The following is a 26,400-nucleotide window of genomic DNA, read 5'->3' as shown; positions in this document are numbered from 1 at the left end:
GAAACGCTTGCCTTTGTGGGTGATGGGACCTGCACCCATGGCCTTTCGAAGAATATCCACTTCCTCCTGAAAGTAGTGGAACTTGACGATTATTGGCCTCGGGGCATCCCCATCCTTTGGTCTCGGCTGCAGGCTCCGATGCGCCCGATCAAGCGTCGGCGTGTAGTCAAGGGCCAGCGCTTCCTTCAGCAATTCGGCCACGGCTCTCTCCGGTCGTATGTTTCCGAGTCTATCTTGCACTCCAATTAGTCTGCAGTTATCTCGCCGCTGCCGGGACTCCAAATCTTCGGTCTTATCTGTCAGCCGGGCGACATGTGTAGACAGCGTATTAACTTTAGCTTCAAGTGCTACAACCCGGTTAGCCTGACCATTAGCTTTCTATTTCCTTGTGCAGTTTATCTGCAGCCGCCACAGACGAGTCATTCTTGGTTAGCACACTCCACTCCGTTTGCTTAATGGCAGCCATGATTGCCTCGAGATCCGACCCTGTACTCGTTTCCGCAGTCGGTACAACATCAGGCGAGTCTGAGGCGTCCGGCCCCAGCTTCGGCTTTTGATATTTAGGCATTCTGAGCAGCTTAGAAATTAAAAAAAGGACTAATTCGAGGGACCTGGCACTTTAGAGACACGTGTGCACCGGAAAGGATGAGAAGGAGAGGAGGAATAGATAATTCTGTAGAGTCTGCAGCATCTCAACCAGAATGCATTTCTTCACCATTGCTTCACAGCAGGAGGTTTAACCACTAGAGGTCAGTAAAGACACGTTTTGCTAGCATCTCTGAGATTTCTATCACTATCATAGAATAATTTAAGTGAACGGAATATTGGTGGTTAGCTAGAAAGGCACTCAGTGGACTGCTAACCTCTGCCAAGGCCCAACAGTCCCCTGATGAAACCCCCTCTGAATTCACTAGATCCACATTTCATCTGCACCAAATTTCACACCTTAACACGCATGCATTCTTTGAGAAATCAATGATGATGTTGAGAAAGGCCGTATCTCACAATGTTAAAGGAAGTGAAAAAGTAAAAGTTTAATTTCCTGTCCGATGCCACATCCTTCCACCACGTCTTATATGTGCAGTAGTTTTTGCGTAATCTTGCTTTGAAACTAACGACTAAACAAACGACTAAAAAAAACAAATCAAGAGTACCACACAGTATATCATTGCAATTATTTAATGGGGATTAACCACAACATACAGGATAATAATGTTGATCTGAAAGGCAAAGAGCGAAAGTTCTGAAGCGGAGAAACAATAACTACAGACACAAGTGTGCATCAATCACAAAGTTGTTTTAAGACAGGAAATTCTTCTGAAAAATGTATATGTTAATTTTAGCACACAGGAAAATAATCACATGCTTGTTTAACACATAAAGAAAGTTGCATTTTAGTATTTATTTGTCTTTACAGTAGTCTTGACCCACATCCCCCCACACAGGGGAACTGCAGCTGCACCAAACTCAGCGATGTTACATGTTGGCGTAGATCCCTTCATCCCATTCAGACTGTGTAGGAAATGAAGTAACAGTTAGAGTTGTCTTCACACACTGAAATAATGAAGGAATAAAGAAAACTTCACATGCCTCCACGTTGCCATACACATGATCGTCGACATGATGTGTAGGTCTTGTTACCACCTCGTAGTTCCTGTCTTTTCTGAAGAGTGCAAACAGACACACACACAGTAAATTTACATGAGACTATGCAAGATTGTGTCATGTTAAATCATGAGGAAACTTGTGCTTGTTTCAAACTGAGGCTAATATCTGTCACCTTTTTGCTGTAGCACATTCAGTCAGTTCTTCTTTGTTTTCCCTCACATCACTCAGGTGAGTTGTTGCTGTTTCCCCAGATTTGCCCCTACTGGAAGAGTAAGGACTTTTAATTTAGGATTCAGAAAAAAATGTGTCACACCAGCCATGTGCATTATCTATACAGCTTATCTTGCAGGTGATTGGATAAGGACAAAAACAATAATTTACATTCATACCTATGGACCCAAATCTGCATGTTTCTGTACTCTGGGAGTAAACCAGATTACTCAGAGAAAACCCAGAGTGAGAGGAGAATTCTACAAAGACCGCTGGGATTCAAACTGGGAACCTTCTTGCTGTTAGGCAACAGTGCCAGCCACTTTAACACAGTGCTGCCAAAGCAAACTGCAAACCTGGACAGAGATTATCAGCTCCTCTAAGACATTGACCCAAGTTCTCCATCAGAGGCCAAAGTTTAGTGGCTTATCTAGTATCAGATACATTAATAGATACATACGCCCACAACAGAAAATATATAAATATGAATGTCTAACATAAAGACGACCATACCTATGCCTCTACAGAAGTGATGCATACGTGCAAAACCAAGTGAAAGATGATTTCATTTTCAGAGTCACTGATCAGACAAATACATTCATACATGAGATTTCTCAGGACAGATCGGAAAGTGTTGACTCCTGCAGCCACAAACATTTCACTCACACTCTACCATCTTTTTTTCTTAGGCAATAATCATATCAGTCATAATAAATAATCATAGCATCTTTAAAACCAACTTCCAGTTTCTTTAAGCTTGCTATTTTGTAGTTTTACCACAAGTAGGCAGTACTGAGATGCTTTAGCATATCACAGACTTCCCTTTCATTGGGAGGAAATGTTTTCTATTTCCACTTACCATTTTTTAACAAGTCCCACAGCTATTAAAAGTATCACCAGAAGCACGCCTGCCCCGATGGCGATGGCGATATAGAGACTCTGCATCGCACCTGTCCAAACAGAAGCCACCTGCGGTCACTTTCCTCTTATTCCACAGTTCAAACCGTCAGTAGTTTATGCATATTAGAAATATCATGGGTTCAAATTGAAACACTTCCTTACTGTTCACAGGTAGGGAGAGTACGAGGCTGGCGTTGCCCACCGTGTTGTTTGCCAGACAGTGGACAAACCCAGAGGATTCAAACTCGGCCTGCAGAGTTCCCATGGTGACAGAGCCGTGTCTCTCGATCTTGGTGCCTGGTAGGAGTCTTTCAGAAAGCACAAAATGGACCATGCAGGGAGGTTCGGAGTCAGCAATGCACACACACTTTACCATCTTTCCCTCTGAGGAGCAGGAGGAGAGACTCTTAATCTCAGGGGAATCTGTAACAAGGAGTAATTTATGAGTTAGCCGTTCGACAAATGTTCAAATAAAACAAATAACACCTTCTTTATCAATACATTTCATGGATTGTACTTACACAACACAGTGAGACGCACAGGGTTGGATTTGCCTCGTCCCACTGTATTGATGGCGGTGCAGTACAATGCACCCAGGTGTCTGGAGACGTTTGGCATCGTGTAGATGTTTCCCTGATGCAGCTGAGCACCAGTTTCACTGAACCACTCATAGCTGCTGGCGGGAGGTTGAGCGTCGCTGGTGCATGTCAGCTGCACGGCTTCTCCCTCCTTCACATCAGACTTGTACTCAACCCTCACATTCACTGGGGCATCTGCAAGAAAACAAAGGAACTGGTTGTGAGTCCACCAACATGTTTTCCATTATGTTTATATTTTATATTCTTTTATAAAGCTGAAACAGGGGCGACTGCACATATATAAAAAAGATAAAAAGAGTCTATATAGAGGCTATCAAAACCTTCAATCCAGTCAGGGGTGATGCAACAGGGTTGGCTAAGCAGGGCTTCGAGCTGAGGGGGGGGGCCCTCAACACCTTTATAGACTGTGACAAAATGTCTCAATCACCCCCAGGTGTCTGCAGTTCACAAACCAGACAAAAAAGTAAATGAAGACGTCTTTTTTTTTTTTTAAAGATGGCTTCAGTCATTTTAAATTGTTCTTATCAAACCGATCTTTGTTCAAGTGTTGATGTCTGATGTTATAAACATGGGTGTAACGTTATGATCGACTGGATCCAGGTGAAGCTATCGGAGCAAGACGGCACCATTTGTATCAGGGGTATTTTGGCTTCCTTTCTGGATAGTGGGGGGAACGTCATCTGTCATTATAAACAGTCTATGATTACACTTGTCCATAAGACAATTTTGTGAGGACCTCCAGAAATTCTAAGATCGGCATGAACAGGTGATTGTGGCCCCAAAAGCTCCTTGAAACCCTCCTGCATCCAACGTTATGACGTTTCAAACACTTGTTTTTACTGTCACCACCGCTGTATACACCTACGTTTAACTTTGAGGAGCTTGGAGGTTTTCTGCTGCTGCCCTCCGCTGTAGTGGGCGGTGCACTGTAAAGACTTGTTGTGGTCAGCGTTGGTCGGGCGAAAGCTCAGAGCAGCTGTCGCTTTCCACTGGTCGTCGTCAAACTGCAGGGAATGAAAATGTTCCTCTCCAGGGTGACTCCATCTGAAAACAGGAAGGGAGGTGGGACAGGAGGGAGAGACGGAGCAGTATGCCACCACAAGCTGACCCTCCACCACGTCCTCTGTCAGTGAGATAGCCATATCGACTCTATCTGGAATAAAAAGAGAGGGTGTGATTGTGAGGATTCTTTCATGAAAATAAAGGAAAACACTTAATCTGTTCACAGCGATGATGCAGTCTTTTGAAGTTCTGTATTCTGTCCTCACTTGTACATTACCTCCACCAAGAAGGTAATGTTTTCATTTGTTTGTTTGAATATGTCCCTACCATCTGCCTACCTTTTATTCTTTTATTCATTTGTTTTTTTATTGCCATGTATTTTGTGATGCATTTTGTAACCTTGTTTAGATAAGGGCTCTACGAATAAAGTTATTATTGTTATTAACTTCTGGTGTGGATCAAGATTAGAATTCTTTTTCTCACTTTCTTTAAGATTTGGAGATTTTTTAGCATTTTTCAACATTTTTGTTGTTTTCTCTGTTGATCTTGGTTTTAAATCAAGCATGTTTAAATAACATGTTTCGGGGACTGATATGAGTTTGGGCAGTTTGGTGCAGATCTAAATGAAAGTGAATTTAAATGTGGTTTTATAAAGGCACTGTTGGGCCTTGGTTGAGATGAGCACTTTATTAAGTGTTCCTCTAGTCTAAAATATTGAAAGCTTATATGGCAAAAAATAAAAGGAACCATTAGCCTGCTACAACTGAAAAAGTAAGTTTATCCGCAACCCAGGAACCGACGACTAAATATGCTGCAGAGAATTGTGCGAAAACTTTTTCCTGTTGATTCAAGCAGTTTCCCTTAAGTCACTTTATTTTCTACAAAGCAGGTCCCACTGATTCATATCATGCTCAAATATCGTCTAAGCTTTTCAGTCTGATATTTACTAAACATGTTGAGAAAACTCCTGTGGACACAATATTTAACTTGAAGGAATTGTTACGATCTGTTGTATCTCCCTTCATTTTTACACATCTGTCAATAAAAGTGAATCTTAAGTTATACTGTTATGATAAAATAAGCCAGATTAGGGAAAACAACCAGTGACAAATGTGGAAACAATCACTGCTTAAATTAGACTTTTAAAATGATCCGTATCTGCACCTCAGTGTGTGCTGTTTGACATTTCTGTCTTTGGGGTAATAGTTATGACCTGAACTTTCCAACGCTGTAACAACTAGTGGGACACTCAGATCTAAACAGTTCACTTATGAAACCACATTTAAAATCACCAGATTCTGATTTTTATTTGGATCTGCACCAAATTTCACACATTCATAAACAACAGTCCCCTAAACATGCCTGATGTATCATCAAGTTCCATGAATTATTCTTGGAGAAATTTAATGATGAAAAATACCCTATCTCGCCATTTTGAAGAAATGGAAAAAAAATGCTGGATCTGCTCCAGATTTGGATTGTTCCTCCCGTCCATATTGCATGGAAGTCAGCTGAGCACTTACTTAATTACTTACTTATTTTTGCTGACATGCTAACTATTTAACGAACACACACAAATGAAATCCTAACCTCCTTGGCTGAGGTGTCACAAATTTACCGCAGAAGAAAACACTGTGGTAGTGTTTAAGCGTTTAAGTCTGTTTTGTTTATAATTTTAAGTAAAATATAATCACATCTCAAGTTGAATGAGTTATTCATGAATGCTCAGATAAAAAGGAATATAATTTAATGAATATTTATATTATTACAAGTAGAGAGAATCACGTAAAAATTGAACTATTTAGAAAGTTGTTATGTATTTCTTACCCATCATTGTAATGGAGACTTGGTGAGCTTTGTAGGAAAAATTATCAAAGTGTGCCATCTCAATCCTGAAAACAAACGGCCCTTGGTCACTTTGCTGGAGTGAATCAATCTTCAGTGAACAGTTTTTGTGCTCGATGTTTCCCAGCAGCTCTGTGCGATCCCGATACTGCTGCGCAATATTAGACTTGACTGGGTGATAGACAACATGATGTGTGGCATCGGTCCAAATCCCTGTGTATTTAGTCGCCTTCTTTCCATCATCTGGGTAGTTGTAAGAGCAATGAATCACCACACAGGAGCCAGGGTGACCTTTCACTGTGGACGGCACTTCAATGGTCCAAGACGAAGCTTCGGTTTGAACTTCTGTCATAAAATGTAAAGAAAAATATAAGTATTATTCTCAAGAAAGAGATATTAACAAATCAAAAAGAAAGAAAGAAAAAAGAACAACATTGCTTATTGTCTTAATCGACTATAAAAGATTATTGTATATGCACTTTACCGTTAAAGCAGAGCCACACAAAGTACAGACGCCAATTCAAAGCATCCATCTCGTCCTGTCACGGTCGGACCTGCAGATAAAGTGACAAACATTTCCAGATTGATGTGGCACCACTGTCCCCCCCCCCCCCCCCCCCCGTGAGAGATGACTAGTTTCCATTCCATTTTCATTCCACCACACGTCCACTAAGTTACACACGAAATCTGACTTTTGTCTCATGATACATTAGGGAAGTCTCATTAATCATCATTTCAGTATCCCTTTTTCCCCCCTTGCTGTTTACAGAACTTCCAACTCTTCCCCCATATTTTTACTCATAAAACACACAAAAAAAACTTTAAAAGTAAGAAAAGTTTTTTTTTAGTTATATCTGTTATGCATCTGTAATCACCATCTTTAGATCTCAACTGTGTCACCCCTGCTCTCGCTTCCCTCTTTGGACAAATGTAGGGGAATTTTACTTATTTTAGTTTCCTCTTACTTCTCCTCTTTTATTCCACTTAAATGAAACCTACTGTGCTGATCCAAAAACTTCTGTGTAGCTGGTTCTAATTATTCATTAGATACTCAGATAATTAAAAGGATTATAGCTCCCATGATTAATTTATCTAAAGTACTGCTAATGGGCCGTTTGTTACTAAACTGCTTAGTTATCTTGACTTCAAAGAGAAAGAGTGAAGAGGTGACAATTGAAACACTGAGGCTGTAAAGTCCCTTCACTGGTGGTACATGAAATAAAGTCAACAATAGAATATTTTGGTGTTGATTGATAAATTGTAGTTTATTATTTGTGAACAGTATGTTTGATTTTATTAGCTCCATCAAACAACATAACCAAACTTCAGAGAAAACCACAAACATGTTTTTTCAAAAATGTGAGAACAATGACTCTTCTGCTCTAAAATTAAATCAAGAGGTCAAAACAGTATCAACGCTTGCTTATGTCTTAGTTACACATTTTCTGCAGAGAACTGGACACAAATGATGTGAAAAAAAAACAAAGTTTAATACAATGACAAGATCCAGGTTATGCGAAGATGAAACCTTTACAGCAAGTGCTCAATGAAAGGACATGTTGAGTAAATGAAAAGTCACTGGAGATTCTGCTGATGAGAATTAAAAACCTTCAAACCAATTTTAAACAATGAAAAGGAACTTCACTCTACCTGTCACTGTGTGCACCATGAACAGAGAGCTGTGAAGACAGGATGTCCTTGTTTCTGTTCTTGTGTCATCTATATAAGTTACCGTATCTCAGGCTGCCTTGTCATATGTCTCAACAACAAAAAAATTGTTTTAATACCTACAGGGTCTCTCTTTCCGTTCATCAGATCTACAGCGCTGAGAAGAGAGAAACCACTCATCTGAGGTCATGTGTGACAAACCAGCAAGTGTGGCAGAGGTATACTATGAGCTGTTTGCAGTTGCACCTTCAAACATCCAGTCGAGAGGATCCTCTGGTTGAGTTCTGATTGGACATGGTGATTTCAGTTCACCCACAGACCCTGATCTCCAACAAAAGCAGGGTTGATCATGTCTCCCCTCTTCGGATGGAAGCTGTAGCGCTCCTGAACGGCCAGATCAGCGTAGCCGGCGCTGCGAGTGCGCTGGACCTTCTTCACAGATAGACGCTGCTTCTGTTTGACTCTCCAGAGATCCTCCTCGCTCTGAGTCATCAAGTCCTGCAGCTTGACACAGTCTTCTTTCTGCCGCCCCCAGGACAGTTTCCTGGGAGTGGGGGTGATGAGGCTGGTGGACCCAGAGTTACCCATGACAGGAATATGTGCTTGATTTGGAAGATGGGGATATGCCAGCAGCAGATCTGTGTTTGAAACAAAAATGAGAATGCACCGAATGAATATGTTTGTAATGATATTGAACTAGGATGGCAGGCAGTAGAATCAAGGCCAATCAGTCCCCTTATGAAACCATATTTAATATCACTGGATCCAGATTTTTATTTGGATCTGCACCAAATTACACAAACTCATATCAGTCCCTTACACATGATTGTTTCATCTTTTTTTCCTCCCTGTCAACAGATTTACCTTCAGACCACCACTTGAATAAACAAGATGTCTCTCACTGTCGAAACTCTGACCACAAAATCCTCTGCGGCATATTTAGATGTCACTTCCTGTGTCTAGGTTTGACTAGTTTCAGAAGGCTTGTTATTCATTTTAGATTTTTCGACTAATGCTTTCAATATCTGAAACTAGACTCAGATGAGTACATACTTCTGTCAAAGGCCCAACAGTCCCCTTTTGTGAAAATGTAGGAAAGCATCCTATCTTGCTTGTTTAAATAAATTAAGAAAAAAATACTGGAAAGCAGAACGAAGAACAAGCAGATGAAAACATAACCTCTTAGATGGAGGTAATAAAGTTATGCTAACCCAAAGAATCCTCACAAATAGATTTTTACCTACACAGGCCTCTGCGATGTTCCTCCACGCTGCTGCTGGTTGATCTGCTGAAGATCCTGCACCGAGTAAGAAGAAGGGTCAGGCTCCTCCATTATAAAGACAGAGCTGCAGGACAGACTGAAGGCCCAACCTCGTCTGTCCTCACAGGAGCTATTCATCAGATCTCCCTGGATGAGATTAAACACAGCAGAAACAATAGAAGTTAAACACAGCCGATTAAGTCTTGCATTTTAATTAGTTAGCCAATCAGTCAACTGATCAATCAATCACTGGGGGATTCTTTTAATCACAAACACACCTCCATTGTTTAACTGTGTTGTGCTTGTTTCTTCAGTTTCAGGGTTTCAGCTCTCTATTGTTGGTGAATAAAAGCACAGCTAATGTACAATAACTATGTGTTTAATATGGAAATTCAGTGTCCAATTCAAAACCTTCTGACTTTATTCTTTTTTATAATCACACTTTTACTGATCTGAAAGTATTTGAACAGCAATGACAGTAACTAAGAGAATAAAAGTACAAGGAAATGAAAGTATAATACGACCGCAACACCTTCAAGTGAATGTTTCCTCACCCTGAAACCAAAGTGGGGTTAGGTTCAGTGAGATGTGACTAACTTCCACACTGAGGATTGCGAATATGAATTTTTTGTATCACTTTCTTTTACGCTGTGCGACAGGCCTTCTTTTCATGATATCCCAGTGAACAGTTAATGTATCTTAATGACAAAAATCAGGCATGTGAAGAGGACTCATATCTATGAGTGTGTGAAATGTGGTACTGCTGGATTTACTCATAATTCTCTCACAAAAACGACTCCAGATGTCCCAGTAATGCAAAGATAATATAATATTTTGAAAATCAAGTTTCATCATCAAGTTTCCTATACAATAGTTCACTGATATCTTTGACCTTCAAATTGCCTTTTGAGGGTCTCTGTGGAGTCTGCAGCACCTCAACCAAAATGCATTTCTTCACCACTGCTTCACAGCAGGAAGTTCAACCACTAGAGGTCAGTAAAGACACGTTTTGCTTTGCTAGCATCTCTGAGATTTATACCACTATCATAGAATAATTTAAGTGAACAGAATATTGGTGGTTGTGCTCACAGCATTGAGGTTTTACATTTAAAATCTTAAACTGCAGAACCTCTTTTAGAATCATTGTCTGACTCCCCTTTAAACCTGTCAAATATATATTATAGATATGGGAGCAGGCTTGGTGAGATTAGGCCTAAATTGTGAAGAATATTTTACAAAGTTAAGTATGAAATATAAAATCAAAAGGATGGATATTTTGTTTAGAGCTACTTTGAGGTTTAAGTCCATAACAACAACAAATGATGGCAATGGCAACAAGACAAAATTACGATCAGTTGTTAATCATCACTATAAATTAAAATAATAATAAATAAAACGAATAATTGTAGTCATAATAATATCATCAACCTTAACATCAAAGACATAATCATAACAGAAAAAGCTGCTAATGTAACCTAAACTAGAGTCTCTCATACCTCAGGGACACTTTAAAACTACCTGATAGTTGATAGTTGTGCCTCTTGTAATTGAATTCATCAGATATATCTTGTTTTCTACTTGAATATGTTTGCATAGAATATATATTGATGCACTTTCTTCAATGAAAGTTAACACAGTATATGATTCTGACTACATGTTGGATCCTTTTTCAACATTCAACAGTCAGTGTATCCACTTTTCAAAGTTGTTGCCATGACAACAGCAAGACAGGAAAAGATGGCACCACTGGCACAGTAGCCTAAATGAGAACAAGCTACAGCTAATGCTAATCTTCTGTTTAAAGCCGTGTTTACCATCTGTAAATGCTTAATGTTTGCTTTCCTGTAACAAGTCCGACCCCAGCCTGTGAGTATATGTCCGCTGGCTAAAATGAATACAGCTAATAATGCTGTTGTTTCTGGTTGAACTGGGCTAGCTTGCTCACATTGGTTAAGCTAATGCTAGCTAACGTTGGCTATAATGTTAGCTATCCTTATGATATGATACTGACTGTATGGAATGGAAATTAAGTACTTTTACTTACAAGTACTTCTCTTCAGTACAATTCCCGGAAGTAGTTCTTTATTAACTAGTTACTGGTTCCTTTGCTACGTAGCATTTCATAACTTTCTCAGCTTTTAGCTTATACTTTTCTGATAGATTATAAATAGTTAGAAGTTAATTTTCTGTTTAAGATTTGAGGTTTAAAGTTTTTTTAAAGTATGATGCATTATAAGCCCCACACATTTGCCATTTAAAAGCTATATTCATTAGGCAATAAAAGTGATCCACTAACAACGCAAACACTCATTATTGGTACTTTTACCTTTAAGATTGTTCGTACATTTTGCCAGTGTATTACTATATACTTTTACTTCAATACAATCTTGAATACAGGTCTTTTACTTGTAATGGAGTACTTTTACCCTGTGCAAAATCTGCTTTTACTGGTGTAAATTGTTTAAATACGTCTGCACCTGAATCTTCAAAGGCCTTCAAAGTACAGGGCTGTTTTGAGTTGGTCTTTGTTCTCTTTTCACAGGGTGACGTCAAGTTAGGTAATTCACTGAGCCAGCCATTTTGGCATGTCAAGATATTGTGTCTATTTGTACAATCGATAACTGATGTAGATAATTCATTATTATAACTTTAATGGTCCTTTGCAGACTAAATTGTTCATGGCAACACTGGACGGTTTGAGAGGAGGAGGAGGAGGAGAACTAGTTTTCGATCGGCCAGCCATAAATGGAGATGAAGAGGAGGAAGACTCAGCTGCAGTAAGCTCAGCTGTCACACTCACCAGCAGGGTCATTGCAGAAGTCAGATGCACACTCTTACATGTTTTGCATATCTCCAGGTTTTACTCAGTGTTTTGGCCCAGCATGGACAAGTGGGCCTCTGCTTCTACAACAGTGACAACTCTTCTTTGCACTACATGATAGACATGCCTGACAACCATGAGCTCCAACTGCTGGCCAGAGGTAAACACACCTGTTAATGACACAATAATATTCTGACACTTCGGTCTAAAAGTCGTCAACCTCATCTTATTTCTCTCTTTAAGTTATCCAGGAGGTTAGTCCCCATGTGATCATCACCAGTGCAAAGCAGGAGCGCTGCATGACCCGCTTCCTGCAACAACTGGGTGAGCTCTGGGACGTGATTAGCATAGCGAAGGGGAGACGGAAAAATGTCACAGAGAGTTTAGTTTTGATATGACGTGAGACAAGTTGTTTCTGGGTCAAGGCAATTAAACGAGATGGGAGTTACTTGACACTGCAGCCAGCTAGTGGTTGTATAACTATTATACGCTGATATGAGAAATATTTTTCTGAGGAAACTTTAGTAACAATTTCATCATGTGAAACCACAACTTTGACAATTACCTTTTATTTAAAGTTCTTCCATTTTCCTCTCTTTTGTATCCAAGGTTCAAACCCAGACTACAGACCAGAGGTGGTTACTTATCCTTATGTTGACTTTGGTAAAGAGATTCTCACCCATAAAACACAATATTCTCATCCTTTTTGGCAGGATTTCTTTTTTTGCATAAAATTTGCATGATTTACCACAATGTATGACAAGATTTGAATGTTGCAGGTCTGGAGGTTAGTAAGCAGAGGCTGCTCTCTGCCCATCTTCCTTCTCTTCCGCCTTCCATTTCAGAGAGAGACAAAATGTCCTACCTCTCCTCTTGCATCTCCTTTGACTCGCCTCTGATGGTGAGCCAGCTGTTTACATATCATCCTCTCCATCAACCTATCAAACTGCATGAGCTGGCTGCCAACTGTCCATCATTTTTGTTTGTGTGTGTGTTTGTGTAGATGAGGACAGTGGGCGCTTTGCTAAAATGTCTGGACAGGAGGAGAGTGGGAGTGGAACTGGAAGACAGCAGTGTTAGAGTTCCTATCCTGCAGTTCAACGCCTACTCGCTGTAAGACCCACATAAATGTAGCTATGCACACACACACACACACACTCACACACTCACACACACACACACACACACAACACACACACAGACACACAGACACACACACACACACGTAGGACTGTGATTACACGTTTTTCATAATGAGAACACCGAATAATTTTTTTTTTCAATGAAATTAAGTCTCTCTTTTGCTTATGCTTCATCCCGATGTAGAAAAGGTGTGGTGTATATTGATCGAGACACGTACAGGTAAGGATGCACAGATCACAAATCTATAATCAATAATTCATTATACATTTTTTAATAATAAAAAATGCAATCTGACGAGTCTCTTATTGAATTAGCTGCTCGTAATCCATATACAGTGAGACCAGCAGATTTTTAAATTCGACTGACTATATATATTTCATCAAGCAAGTGAGCACAAGATAACTAGATGAATGATCACCATTGAATTTGAATTGTTTCAGTGTACTGCAGATCTTCAAGTCTGAACTCCATCCATCAGTGTACAAGCTGCATTCAGGCGAAAAAGAAGGACTCAGTCTATATGGTATGCAGTTGCTTAGCAATGTTTAATTTATTCTCTAGCTTCTGTAACCATGTGACCGCTAACAACTATGATTTATAACTGTTTAATACAGGTATACTTAATCGCTGCAGGTGTAAGTTTGGCTCCAAATTGCTACGGTGAGAAACATCTCATTCCAGTCACACACGTGAATGTGCTCTACATCATGCATAAAAAACGATAATACCAAATATAAATAACTGTCTGCATGGCTAAAATGATTATGCAAATATACTGTTTGACAAAAACTCTATTTAATTTTGTTACCTGTTTTTGTTTCTACTACTGCCAATAATATATTGATTTATATAAAGTAGTTCAATGTTTTATGTCATAATTCTAGCAAGGTATACTTTGTTGTGATTATATTATGGTGGTTTTATTTTCATGCTCCAATCACTGTGGAAATGTACATTCGTGTAAATCATCAGTCTTTCTTTACACGATCATATTTGAGTACACAACAAATTCTGGGCAAATATGGAAATATTTGAAGGTTGTTAGTTGCACAATTTCCATTTACTCTAAGTGGAAATGTCCTTTCTTTTGTCAGCCAGTGGTTTCTGAGGCCGACACTGGACCTGGCTGTTTTACACAGGAGACAGGAAGTGATACGTTTCTTCTCATCGCCTCAGAACTCAGACGTCCAGAGCACCCTGCAGTCTTCGCTGCGCAACATCAGAAACATACCAGTAACAGCTACATCTGTGACTATTTAACACTTAACCTAATGCGTCACTACCAGTACATTAACACCACGTGTCATTGTGGTTGTGTGTGTGTTTCTGTGTGTTAGACTCTTCTGCGCAGGATGTCACTCTCTCACACCAAAGTGACTGACTGGCAAGGTCTCTACAAGGTTGGAGCTGCAGTGTTAACATGCACACTATTTCCATGTGACAAGCTATATTGAATGTGAACAAAATGTTGTGTTTGTGTGTGATTGTCAGACAGTGTACAGCACAGTGTGTATCAGGGACACAGTGCGGCACCTGCCTCAATCCATTCAGCTCTTTCGTGAAATCAGTGAGGGCTTCTCCGACGACCTCCACCACATCTCCTCCGTCATCAGCCGAGTTGTGAGTTTAGGATTAATTGCATCTCAATTACCGTGGAAACCACTTGTAGTGATCACGTTTCTCCCGGGCCAAATGGATGTCTATAAGTGGTTGATTACTATAACCGGATAACACTGACGGCTTTCTCTCTCTCTCTCTCTCTCTCTCTCTCTCTCTCTCTCTCTCTCTCTCTCTCTCTCTCTCTCTCTCTCTCTCTCTCTCTCTCTCTCTCTCTCTCTCTCTCTCTCCACCTTAAGATTCCCTGTGCTGCGCATTCATCCGCAATTCAACTCTTCCAGACCCCACTTGCTCACTTCCTTTCTCACTTCCTTTCTCACTTCCTTTCTCTGACTTTGTCTGTCTCTCTCTCTCTCTCTCTCTCTCTCTCTCTCTCTCTCTCTCTCTCTCTCTCTCTCTCTCTCTCTCTCTCTCTCTCTCTCGATACACACACCAAAAAACACCAGAAATGAACACTGTAAGCGGACTACTTGATCACTATAGGTGTTCATTTCTGTCCCAAGCTTTTTGATCCATATATATGGTTGATCACAATATCCATAATCACCATATCTGGTTCCCACTGTATATATGTTTTAACCAGGGAACCAATTTCTTTATTACATTCAACACAACTCTCCTGAGATTAAAATGGTGTAAGTCAACATGTGTAATGACGACCTAAACGACCATTTAGCCGTTTTAAGGTTTCACTGGTTCAGTCCTTGTTCTTCTGCTTTTACTGTTTTATTATTTTCTAATTGGGTGTTCATGCCAATTAAAAAAAAGTGTTTATTGTTCATTAATGAGTTTGAGTCCATCTCTGAATTGGGACATGCAGGTGGATTTCGAAGCCAGCATCGCCGAGAACCGCTTCACCATCAAACCAAATGTGGACCCAGCTATAGATGAGAGTGAGTACAAAGTGTTTAGTTTAGTTTGTGTGACTTTAACATGAACTCCTAAATACTCTATCTCCCTCTGTCAGAGAAGAGGAGGATGATGGGATTGTCTGACTTCCTGACAGATGTCGCCAGAAGAGAGCTGGAGCATCTGGAGGCTCGCATCCCGTCCTGTTGCGTCATCTACATCCCTCTGGTCTAATCTTTATATCTGCACTGCTACATGCTGCATCTGTTCAACAATTACATTTTTATTTAGTTTTCTGCCTTTTGTCTGCATGTTGGCTGCGGGAGTCATATCTCTCAGATATGAGGAAAACTGTTTATCTAGAGCTCTATATGCTGTATATGAGTGCTCATATACCATAGTTATCTCTCTTTACAGATTGGATTCCTGCTCTCTGTTCCTCGCCTGCCCAGTATGGTGGAGAGGGAGGATTTTGAGATAGAGGGGCTTGATTTCATGGTGTGTTTCTGATTTTTCGTGTTTGTTCGGGTTTTTATCATCAGCATTATCAGTGTTATTACCGTATGTGTGGGTGTGTGTGACCTAGTTTCTCTCAGAGGACCGTCTGCACTACCGCAGCCAGAGAACCAAGGAGTTAGACCACCTCCTGGGAGACCTGCACTGTGACATCAGAGGTCTTTGACTTTCTCCCTTTCAGATTTACACCAATCACTGCATACTATCCAAGATGTGTTTATGCCCCCTTGCCAAAGACAATGAGTGGCTGGAAGCATTATGTTTTAGTCATGTCCGTCCCATTCTTGTGAACACAATATTTCAAAATCGCCTTTAAGGAATTTCTTTATATTTGGCACAAATGTTCACTTAAATTGTGAGATATACAATAGATTTCTAGTCCCAGATGGTCCACTTCCCCTTTTCTCAGACATGGAGACGGCAGTGATGACACAACTGCAAAACACAATCCTGGAGCGGAGCAGCTCCCTCTACAAGGTTGGTGTGATTCACTGTCCACTTGAAGTGTTCAAACAGGACTCTGACTAAATGACTGTTGGTGTGAAAGTAATGTTGTAAATGTGCGTAGGCGGATTTTGTTTTGATTGACTGTGTTGGGATATGTTGTTCATTTTGATTATGAAACAGGCCTCGAACCCATTAAAAGGTCATTTTTAAGTGCTATGATATTTGCCTCATGGTTGATGTGTGGATATTTCATGATGCAACTGCTAATGTTATTATCATTGAGGGCAGATGACAAATTATTATTATTGTTTTGTAATATATTTTAGCTGTGGTAAGAATGTCCTTGCTTTTTGGCAGATTGTAGTTTATACTAACATTTAACAGCTTTATTACATTATCGACTAATTGGATTTTAAACTTATTAAGATTTGATTAACTATTTTTTCAGCCAAATCTCTCTATTGAGAATGAGACACTCACACTCACCACCCTCATACTGGTTTGTCTCTGCAGTAACACAATGTGCTTCTCTGTGGTGCATTTGCTCAGAATGTTTACATTTTTTATAATTTCACCACAGTTTAAATCACATGATTAAATAAACAGCTTCCAATGTATTACTCTTGCTTCACCTGTCACTGTTTGTCTCTGGTAAGAAGACCTCTTTTTACAGCATTCAGCGTGTTTAATGTGTTGTGTTGTGTTGCGTTGTGTAGGTCCTGGATCTTGCTGCAGAGCTGGACTGTCTGATGGCTATGAGCAGCGCCTCCCAGGAGTATGGCTATACCTCACCTAAGCTTACCAGCCACAGGAGCATAACAATCACACAGGGCAGGTAAAGGCACTCACACGTGAGATGGAAATTATTGTTAAAACACGAAAATCTACATTGACTATATTTTTCAAATCGCTTTCCAGACATCCACTGTTGGAGCTGTGCGCTCCTGTGTTTGTGGACAACTCCTTCCTGAGCACAGAGTCGCAGGGCAGAGTCAAGATCATCACGGGACCCAACTCATCTGGCAAGAGCATCTACCTCAAACAGGTGAGACAGTCAGAACAGTCAGCACCAGTAGTTGCACTTAAGATACTAGTTACCTGAGCATGCTGATAGATAATGACAACTGTCATGTCCTGATGTAAAAAATATATAGTCCACAATTCCAGACGGTCTAACTTTAGCATGGTATCGGCAGACCAGTTTGTTTTCGGTTCTAGAACCTCAGTTAAATTGTTGTTTGGCTCCTTATCTGTAACTCAGTGTCTCTCTGATTTGATTGTGGCAGGTGGGTCTGATTGTGTTCATGGCTCTGATTGGTTCCAACGTGCCGGCGAAGGAGGCGGAGATCGGTCTGGTGGACGGGATCTTCACCCGCATGCAGAGCAGAGAGTCTGTGTCCGTGGGCCTCAGCACCTTCATGATCGACCTCAACCAGGTATCAAACACACACATTGACACACACACTATGTACGCAAACATTGTCTACAGTGTGGATGTGTGTGTTTTTGTGTGTGTGTGTGTGGGTGAAATAAAATACATGAACTTCCAGGAATACAGTCCCCACCTCCCACTGTCCACCTGTCGAGAAATTTTAAATGAAGCAACCAGTGTCTATAACTGCAACACACACAAATGTAGTGTACTTTAACTGTTTGTGTCTTCATTCTCCAGATGGCCCAGGCTCTCAACTGCAGTACTGGCAACTCATTAGTTCTCATCGATGAATTTGGAAAAGGAACTAACACAGTAAGAACCAACTTGTTCCAGCACTTTGTGAATTAGAAACACATGTATGCACATAACAAGGACACACAGTGTCATTAATGTGAGGCACCTGAAAACAATCCCAGACAATATTATCCCAATTAGAGCTACATCATGAACACACCCTCGGGTCAGATCAGCATGTGCCACTTAGCAGCAGCTGTTCAGACCTGCCTTATAGAAGTGTTGATGTGCGCCATCTACAGGCGAGGGAAGTAACACTTTACTTCCAGTGCCTCTGTTTAGTGTTTGTAAGCAGATGTACGAATATTTAAAGTGTTCATAGATGTAAAGTATTTGTCAACAAGTTTAACGTCTAATGTGAATAGCTGTTGACGAATACATTAATAAACACAGTTGCTTATAAATCAATTAGGAGACGATATAGGTAATTTATTGATTGCGTGTACTTGAATATTCCTAAAATACACATATGCTAAATAGGGGAATGTTTTTTTGGTTTTAGCAGGAAAGAAAGGATTACATTTTGAATGTTGTGAAAGCGACATGTATAGAATGTTATAACAGCTATTTGAAATGGCTGCTGTGTTGGTTTTATAATTTATAATATACTTTATTTTTGGTAATTGGAGCATATTTGCTGCTAAATACTAGCAAGTGTACACTCGGAGTGTCATTATGTTCTCTGTCCTCCATCACTGTCTGGAAGTTCACTCTGGAGAGGGACAGCCAAAGTCCAAACCAATTTTATTTGCCTGAAGAAGAAAAAAAAGAGGCGGGGGAGGCAGAGCCCAAACAGAAACATCACAATAAAATCGCCAGTTTAGGTTTAAAAATGTCTGTCACGGGTCCCGGTTCATGTAGGAAAATGACAAGAAGTTAAAATGGCTATGATTGTTATTTTTATTATATCGATATAAGAGATGAAAAACAACTTGAAAACAATGTGACAATGACACAGACAGACGCAGTTAGAAGCCACCTGGTGAACAGAGGAACATTTAAGTGCTTAGGAGCCAGATATTTCCCTCAGGAGATGTTAGAATCACGACTCGAAATTAACAATAATGTTGCCAACAACAAGCTGAACAAAGAGCACAAATAATACAACTCCCAAAATCAAACTGAGTCAAAGAGAAAGGGGAACATCTGGTGTGTGTTTCTCTTCATCCACAGACCAACACAAAGGACTGTCCTGTTCATTTGTTTATCTGTGGCAACAACTCAATGTCAGTCTATAAAGGGTTTGAGTAAAGAGCTTAAGCTGAATTAAGACTGAAGACTTTGACCCACAGCAGCTTCCTCCTTGTTCAGACACCGTGTCATGTCCCCCTACAGGTGGACGGGCTGTCACTGCTGGCTGCATCCATGTCTCACTGGCTGAGGAGAGCTCCAGTGGACGTTCCTCATGTCCTGTTGGCTACTAACTTCCACAGTTTGCTGCAGCTGGGCCTTCTACCCTCCTCTGCCCTGCTGTCTCTCCTGGTACTGACGGACACATCAGCCCAGCTCACACAATAAGCAGCAGTGTTTCTATGATATATTCAGCAACTAATTTGCTGCAGAATAATGTAGACTTCCGAATAACCATCATCTACTGATGTAAACCATGTCTTAATTTCAGATATGTTTTGCATCAGTATAAATGTAATATTTATAAGTGTCTAATTTTGTGAGTTTGTGTGTGTTAGACTCTAGAGACAGCAGTGGACGGGGATGAGTTGGTGTTTCTGTACCAGTTGAAAGAAGGGATCTGTCACTCCAGCTATGCTGCCAACATCGCAACTCTGGCAGGCATGCCAGTTAGTCTTGTACAAAGAGGGGTGGAGGTAAACACACACACACACACACACACACACACACACATGCACAAACACACACAGTGATACACATAATTGTGCTCTGATAGGCTGACTGTTGGTGGGTGTGTTCCTCTCCAGGTGTCTGAACTTTACAGGACAGGAAGACACATCAAACGCATTGACAAAGCTTCAACAGATGAACAGGCAAACCGGTTTGTTAAACTTTAACTGCACAGAAAGACAAATCAAAGCCTGCACTAAAGAGCATTGCGTGTGCATGTCTTAAGCATGTGTGTGTGTGTGTGTGTGTTTCTACTGACAGGTGCAGGTCTGTGGTGGAGAGATTTCTGAACCTCAACCTGGAAGACAAAGAGTTGGATCTGCAGATCTTCATGAAGGAAGAGCTCCTGCCCTCTGCTGGAGAGCTGCTGAACCACAGCTGAACTGTTCTGCCTCTGCAAACCTTTCTCTGCAGCTCTGTGGTCAGTTGGTGTTGGGAGTGGACGTAAAGTGATATATTACCTGGTTACAGTTATTTTCTCACACTGTACATTAACTGTGGCACTGTGACAGTTACAAAAACCCAGCTCAATTTCCTTTTGTGTTTTGTTCCATGTAAGTACTGTTTGTACATTTCAGAATAATAAATGTGCCACAAAAAAGATTCACTCTATTTTAATACATTTTATGCCATGACAAGTAACGTTTAATAATTCAGTGGCCTACCAGACAGTACAAAAGAATCTGTAAAAACAGTCCATTCCTCATCACTTCAGCTTCCTTTTTTTTTTTTTAGATCAGTAACTAAATGTAGAATGTTTACTGTGATCACGTTGAGGGTCCAGTGACGTCCCAGGTCGTTAAAAAAGCCACAGTGACAAACAAAAGGGTACAGAGAGGAAGTTGGTGGGCGGAGTTACAGAAGGGTTTGTCGCAGCAGTGTTTGGTCATGACGAAGACGGTCTGGTTGGGGAAGAGCTCGACCGAGGTCTCCACATCGCACTCTTCTGCTCTCACACAACCCAGAGTCTTCACCTCCAGAACATCCGCTACGGAGATAAGAAGGTGTTCTGTGTCACGATAAAATGCATTCGTCCTGATAACCTTGACACACTTTCTAATGCTCAGATATGAATTGATACAAGTTCTCATCCACCACACCTGCCTTCCCTCGGCCTGTGAAGCAGCGCTCGCCGAGGCTGCAGTTGGTTCGGGTGGTGTAGCAGGTGTCCCAGAAGCCCAGGTCGCAGCGGAAACACCCCAGATATTCTTCCTCTTCTGTAAATGAATCCATGAGCGGCTTGCTGTGCTCGTTCCCCTCACCTGAACCCAAAGAAGAACACAAAACAGCTCAGATTGCTGCAGGAGACTCTCAAATAAAAGTAGAATATCACTCAGTAGAGTGGAAGTAGAGTGTTGGCCAAGGCCCAACAGTCCCTTTAAATTTGCATTCTCTACAGATACAGGTATATTTATTTATTGTAAGCATTATGTTACCCCATTAAACCTGCTTCACAGGAGACCTGTGGCATAGAAAGCAAGACACAAACAACAGCAGATAAAACAATATTAAACAGGACAATTTAAGAGACTAAAATAAGGATACCAGAGAATATACAGTCCTTAACCCTGCATGTCAGGTTAAAAGATAAAATGCTTTGGATTATTCAGATTTCCAAGCGTTCATGTAATATCTTGTTGGACGCATTTATAATTCAGGGGCTGCTGAATGGGGGAAGTGTCGTGCTGTTGGAGGGCACCGAGCCAAAGTGATGAGCCACGTTCTGCCGAGCGCTCCATCATCTCGGAAATATTTTGTTTATTCCGCAGCAGTCTGGAATGTGTTTCTTTGACTGGGCGACTTGTGTTATTTAGAGTGGGATCCAAGTCTTAGGGCAGCATCGTGTTTTTATATAACCAGGCAGATACTGGAGTTAATAGAAAACGTTGGCAGAAACCAACAGCGGAGGAGGAGGGTTGTGACTTCACTGCACCGCACTGCACTGCTCCTCAAAATGCGAGTGGCAATTCTAAGCACATTAGAACACATCTGTATAATATTCAAATAACTACAAAGGCGGCTTATTTCAACATTAGCATTCAAGCACTTAGTCCCTGTTTGACAGACCACATGCTGTTACCATGTGGCCGGCTTCAGCGCTGGGAGGAGTTCTAATCTCTTCACTTGGACCGTAAGATGTTTTTCAGTGAGACTCACAATCTTTATCCCCTCTCATCTTGTTAGCTCGTGCTAGCTCAGGTGAACAAGCAGAGAAAAGACGAGTGGAGTGAGGCTTATGAGGGAAGAGCAGACTCTGCACCGTTCATTATTTTCACCTCTTGGTCTAAATCTGGGCTCAGCCGCCAGTTAATTAGGTGCATGTTGACGAAAGCAGTGGAATTCATTTCGGAGGATGTAACGTTAGTATGTAGGGCTGTTGCTTTGTGTTACATAATCTGTCTCATTTAGATCAATGGGGGCAGACTGTCCCACAGCATCTCAAATTACCATGAAACATCGCTTTCAAAACACTTTCCACAGAAACTTTATGACATTAATGAAGGGAGGTTTTTTTTATAGGCCCGCAAATAAGTAATAAACAGAAAATGTATTAGAGTGGAAAATGTTTTGAACGTGTGAAGGTCACAGTTTCTCAAATATGATGATTTTTCAGCTTTTTCTCATTTTACATTAACTTGAATATGTTTGGTTCATTTTCAACTTTGACCCAGAGAGAAAAGTTCCACTATTTCCTGAAGTTTTAAAAAACAAATAATGACCCTGAATAATTAAGAAAAGTATCTATAATTTCATGAATTGGGTCAAATTAGTTGCAGATCAAACTTGTTTTTTCAGGAGTAGACTGCAGTGGATTCAAGTCAACTGAGAATAAGTGTATGAAATAAAATGCAGAGTTTCACGTCACCTCTTAGTCAACTCATGTTACATAGAAATAAAAAAAAGTAACACGTTATGACGATGGCCCTGCTGATATTTGACAAATCCAAAAGCGTATTAATTTGGTATGAATTAACACATAATCTTTATCCCCAATTAATCACTTAACTCTTCATTAAATCTATCCATGACGGGTCATGTGTCCTTATCTTGACAAAAATGCTGTCACGATCCAAAATGTCCTAAAATTTTAATCCTAATCCAAACCAGCAAAAAACTGTTGCTCAACAAAAACTCATCGACCAGAGGTTAATAAAGTTTTTTAGAAGTTGTTGTTGTTGTAGAAATAATATTTTATAACTAGATAAACTATCTAGATGTACTATCTACTGCTCACTTAATCTATAGCCCTGATGCTACGTCCTCTTACCTTGAGTCGGAGCGAGCACTGTGATGGCGAGAACACAGAATATTAGATTTGTCATTCTGAGCATGATGCTTCCTCCATTGAATGCACCACAAGGACTGTGGAGGAGACCGGAAGCACGGACTGAAATTGGATTAGTCAGGAATACACCTGCTATTTGCTCTGCGCCAGTCACACTACCGAGAGGCTGCTAATGATCAAAGTGAATAACTGCAAAGTAGCAGGGAAACAGCAGCAATTTGCCGGAGAGAAGAGAAGTGTGGTAACGACGCCGGAGGGATTTTATGTCTCATTAAATGTCAGGGAAAGACATTTGGGTTTTAAGCTGTTTTAAAAGAAGGTTCCCTCTGATTCTAAAAAAAAAAAAAATACACTGAATGTCAGATGTGGACAAAGGTGGTGATGGAAAACATATCTCCATCCATCCACCTGGTCGTGTCGACGTCTTAACCCAATCCCTGTTTCTGCTGTTACAGGTGTAAAAAAAAGCTGTTTTTTCAGAGCAGCGTCTTCAGGCTGGTTGATCCTCAGCCTCTCATCTTTCTATACAAAGAAAAATGTTGATGATCGCTCCTCTGCCTCTTAAGGAACCGAGAAATTGCATGTTTTCTGAGTCAGCGCAGGGTTAAGCAGCTTACAGCCTACTGTCCGTCTGCTCAGATATGTATCAATGCACACACACACTCACACTCACACAGACACGCACACACAGCGTGTTCTCTCACAGGAGGGGATTTTGATTCAGTCATATTCTCAATGCAGCATAAAACGTGTGTTGCTGAATTATGTAACGCTGCCGTGCAGGAGAGGAACCGTAAAGATTTTCCTGATCTCTCTGTTGCTGCAGTGATGTGTGCAGGTGGGTGACGACACTGAAATTCATGGTGTGAGATTTCACATCTAAGTGTAATGTGAACATCAGTATACATGATGGGAACTGCAGCAGCTAGAAAACAGTTAATCACCTCAATTAACTTCTAATAACTTTGATATAAATCAACATGAATCATATTAATTATAGTCAGTAAAGCTGATTTCTTTTTGTACTATGCACTTTATCTAGTGGGTCGCTGATGATAGTTATTTAAAACATTGAAGTTTAATTTATTGAAGCATTGGTTTTATCTATTTTAACTTTCACTCAAATTGGTTTTAGGATTTCTTTTCGATTCTTTTTAAGGGCTCGGATTTTATTGATTTTTTCACAGTCTACGATGTATTTTTAGTGAGTGTGGATTTTCTTCTTCTCTGTGTCTGGGTCAGCTCACAAAGACACGTTCCATTCAACTTTGTGGATATCATGGCAATAAAGGATTTTTATTTGGATCTACACCAAATTGCACACACCCATACATTTCACTCCCTTCAACATAACATCATCAAGTGTTCCTGGATCCGCCCCTGATCCGGATCAACCGTTTCCCCAGACTCTTCCCTCCTCCAGGTTTCATGGTAATCCGTCTGGTAATTGCATTATCTTGCTAACAAACAAACACCAGCCAACAAACCAACAGACGGGTTGAAACATAACCTCTGCAGTGGTAACAATCAGAATGCTGGGGCGCCATTTCTTTTCTGACGGCCTTCACAGTGGAGAAGGAAGTTGTTAAACTTGCTGCATTACACAAAGAGATGTTTGTTTTTCCATCGATCCTCACTGATGTGAATGGGGTGAATAAAATAATCAAATGTGGTGAAAGCCGTCTTTCACCACAGTGGTCACAGCTTCTTCCACCATGGAGCTCTATCATATCAGCCGTCAACACACACTGCAGCCGCCACCATGAGAGTGTGTAGTTGAGATAAAACTGTTTCAAAACAAACTGGACATTAGAACCTTCATGAATGTCGGGTTAATTGCAGATCTCTGAGTGAGTGAAGAAAAAAACAAATGACAGTAATCCAGGACATTATTTGCAGGTTAATCGGTAATGAAAACATCAGCTTCAGCTCAACAATCCAGTATCTTACTGTCATCAGTGGTGGATCCAGGGGGGGGGGGGACCAGGGGGGCACTGGCCCAAGCTGAAATCGGATTAGCCCCTGTAGTACCCCTGTCCTGACAGTAGTTTTTTTCTGTTTATAACCTAACAATACAAACAATAAACATGACAATGTGATTTAAAGAAAACAACGTATTTCTAAGATTTAATGAAGAACATGATGTGCTTGAACAAGGAGCAATTTTCAAATATATTCAAAGATGTGTGGTTAGAATCAAAGCCAGAGAGCAAACAGCAAACAAGGGATGACTTCAGTGTGCACCTTCCTGAATCAGGACTTGTGCGTGGACATTGGACGTATAATTGCCCCCTCTGGGTAAGTTGTGTCCCCTTTATGGCCCCTTAAGTCGAAGGAATCCTCGATCCACCACTGCTTCACATGATGTCACTCTGAGGAGTGTTGTGTATGTGTGAGTGAGGCTGAGGAGGGGGGGGGGGGCTGCTCCTCCGAGCCATGAGAGCGGAGGACTCTGCCTGCAGCTCGTTGCTGAATTCACACACGTCTCTCCAAATCATCCCTGCCACTGAAAAATACATGTTCACTGCACCTACACAAAACCCTCCACCGACTGAGTGTGTGTGTGTGTGTGTGTGATGTTTTTAGTGAGCAAAATGTGTTGCTGCAAATGACTGTACACTTCAGTCTCGCTCGTCATCTGGATGGCAGGATCCCAGCATGGGCCCGAACAACAAGGAAATACTCTGCAGTCCTGAAGCACCTATAAAAACCTTCACACCGATCCCCGGTGTAATTAGAGGCTGCAGGAGAAAATGCTGGTGATAATTAAAATCCTGAAACCCTTACCCCTGCGTCCCCCTCCGACTGCTCAAACACACTCATTTGGCTTAATTTTTCCCTGATAACATTTTTCACTCTGCATTGTTTTTGTGCCCTATTTCCTTTATTTTTGCGGGGGGGGGGGGGTTTGCAGCAGGAGGATTGAGGAGGATTTGAATAACGCGTAGGAAAAGGCGATGATGATGATGAAGAGAGATGAAAGGTCGGGATGGTGGGAGAGAGGACAGCTCTTCTCAGTTGCGCTGCGTCAGGAATAAC

General features: G+C 40.9%; 2 protein-coding genes across 3 annotated transcripts; one reads left to right on the top strand and one right to left on the bottom strand.

Annotated features, from left to right (window-relative positions):
* Nucleotides 1-1,168: 1,168 nt before the first annotated feature.
* LOC133014014 (sialoadhesin-like) lies at nt 1,169-7,833 on the bottom strand. Of its 2 annotated transcripts, XM_061081118.1 has the most exons (10): nt 7,815-7,833; nt 6,649-6,718; nt 6,147-6,509; nt 4,183-4,470; nt 3,240-3,491; nt 2,881-3,141; nt 2,678-2,768; nt 1,781-1,870; nt 1,591-1,663; nt 1,169-1,512 (listed from the first exon to the last, which is right to left on the bottom strand). In XM_061081118.1, exons 2-10 carry the CDS (start codon nt 6,695-6,697, stop codon nt 1,477-1,479), a joined length of 1,503 nt encoding a protein of 500 aa, XP_060937101.1. In that variant the 5' UTR covers nt 6,698-6,718; nt 7,815-7,833; the 3' UTR covers nt 1,169-1,476. The 2 variants fall into 2 exon arrangements, with proteins under 2 accessions (XP_060937101.1, XP_060937102.1); XM_061081119.1 differs by lacking the exon at nt 7,815-7,833 and having other exon boundaries at nt 6,147-6,506.
* Nucleotides 7,834-11,771: 3,938 nt separating this feature from the next.
* On the top strand, nt 11,772-20,534 carry msh5 (mutS homolog 5). The gene is given in 25 exon segments (XM_061081968.1): nt 11,772-11,870; nt 11,951-12,074; nt 12,158-12,238; nt 12,524-12,577; nt 12,694-12,815; nt 12,918-13,027; nt 13,241-13,245; nt 13,498-13,580; nt 13,672-13,717; nt 14,103-14,290; nt 14,395-14,457; nt 14,549-14,677; nt 15,495-15,567; nt 15,642-15,789; nt 15,889-16,021; nt 16,110-16,197; nt 16,449-16,516; nt 17,203-17,321; nt 17,405-17,531; nt 17,773-17,922; nt 18,159-18,233; nt 19,551-19,697; nt 19,904-20,041; nt 20,153-20,226; nt 20,337-20,534. Coding segments are annotated over 25 exon segments (2,565 nt in total). The 3' UTR covers nt 20,458-20,534.
* Nucleotides 20,535-26,400: the final 5,866 nt, after the last annotated feature.

This window comes from Limanda limanda, chromosome 11 (assembly GCF_963576545.1).
Source record: "Limanda limanda chromosome 11, fLimLim1.1, whole genome shotgun sequence".
Classification (NCBI taxonomy): Eukaryota; Metazoa; Chordata; class Actinopteri; order Pleuronectiformes; family Pleuronectidae; genus Limanda; species Limanda limanda.
Note: the sequence above shows the minus strand (reverse complement) of the source record. Positions and strands in the feature narration are given on the sequence as shown.

Excerpts from the sequence above, each read along its gene's own strand:
- LOC133014014 (XM_061081118.1), bottom strand. The coding sequence starts at position 6,697 with ATGGATGCTTTGAATTGGCGTCTGTACTTTGTGTGGCTCTGCTTTAAC. Across the intron at positions 6,510-6,648 it reads TGTGTGGCTCTGCTTTAACG|AAGTTCAAACCGAAGCTTCG; the intron begins GTAAAGTGCATA and ends ATTTTATGACAG. Across the intron at positions 1,513-1,590 it reads ATGTGTATGGCAACGTGGAG|TCTGAATGGGATGAAGGGAT; the intron begins GCATGTGAAGTT and ends TTTCCTACACAG.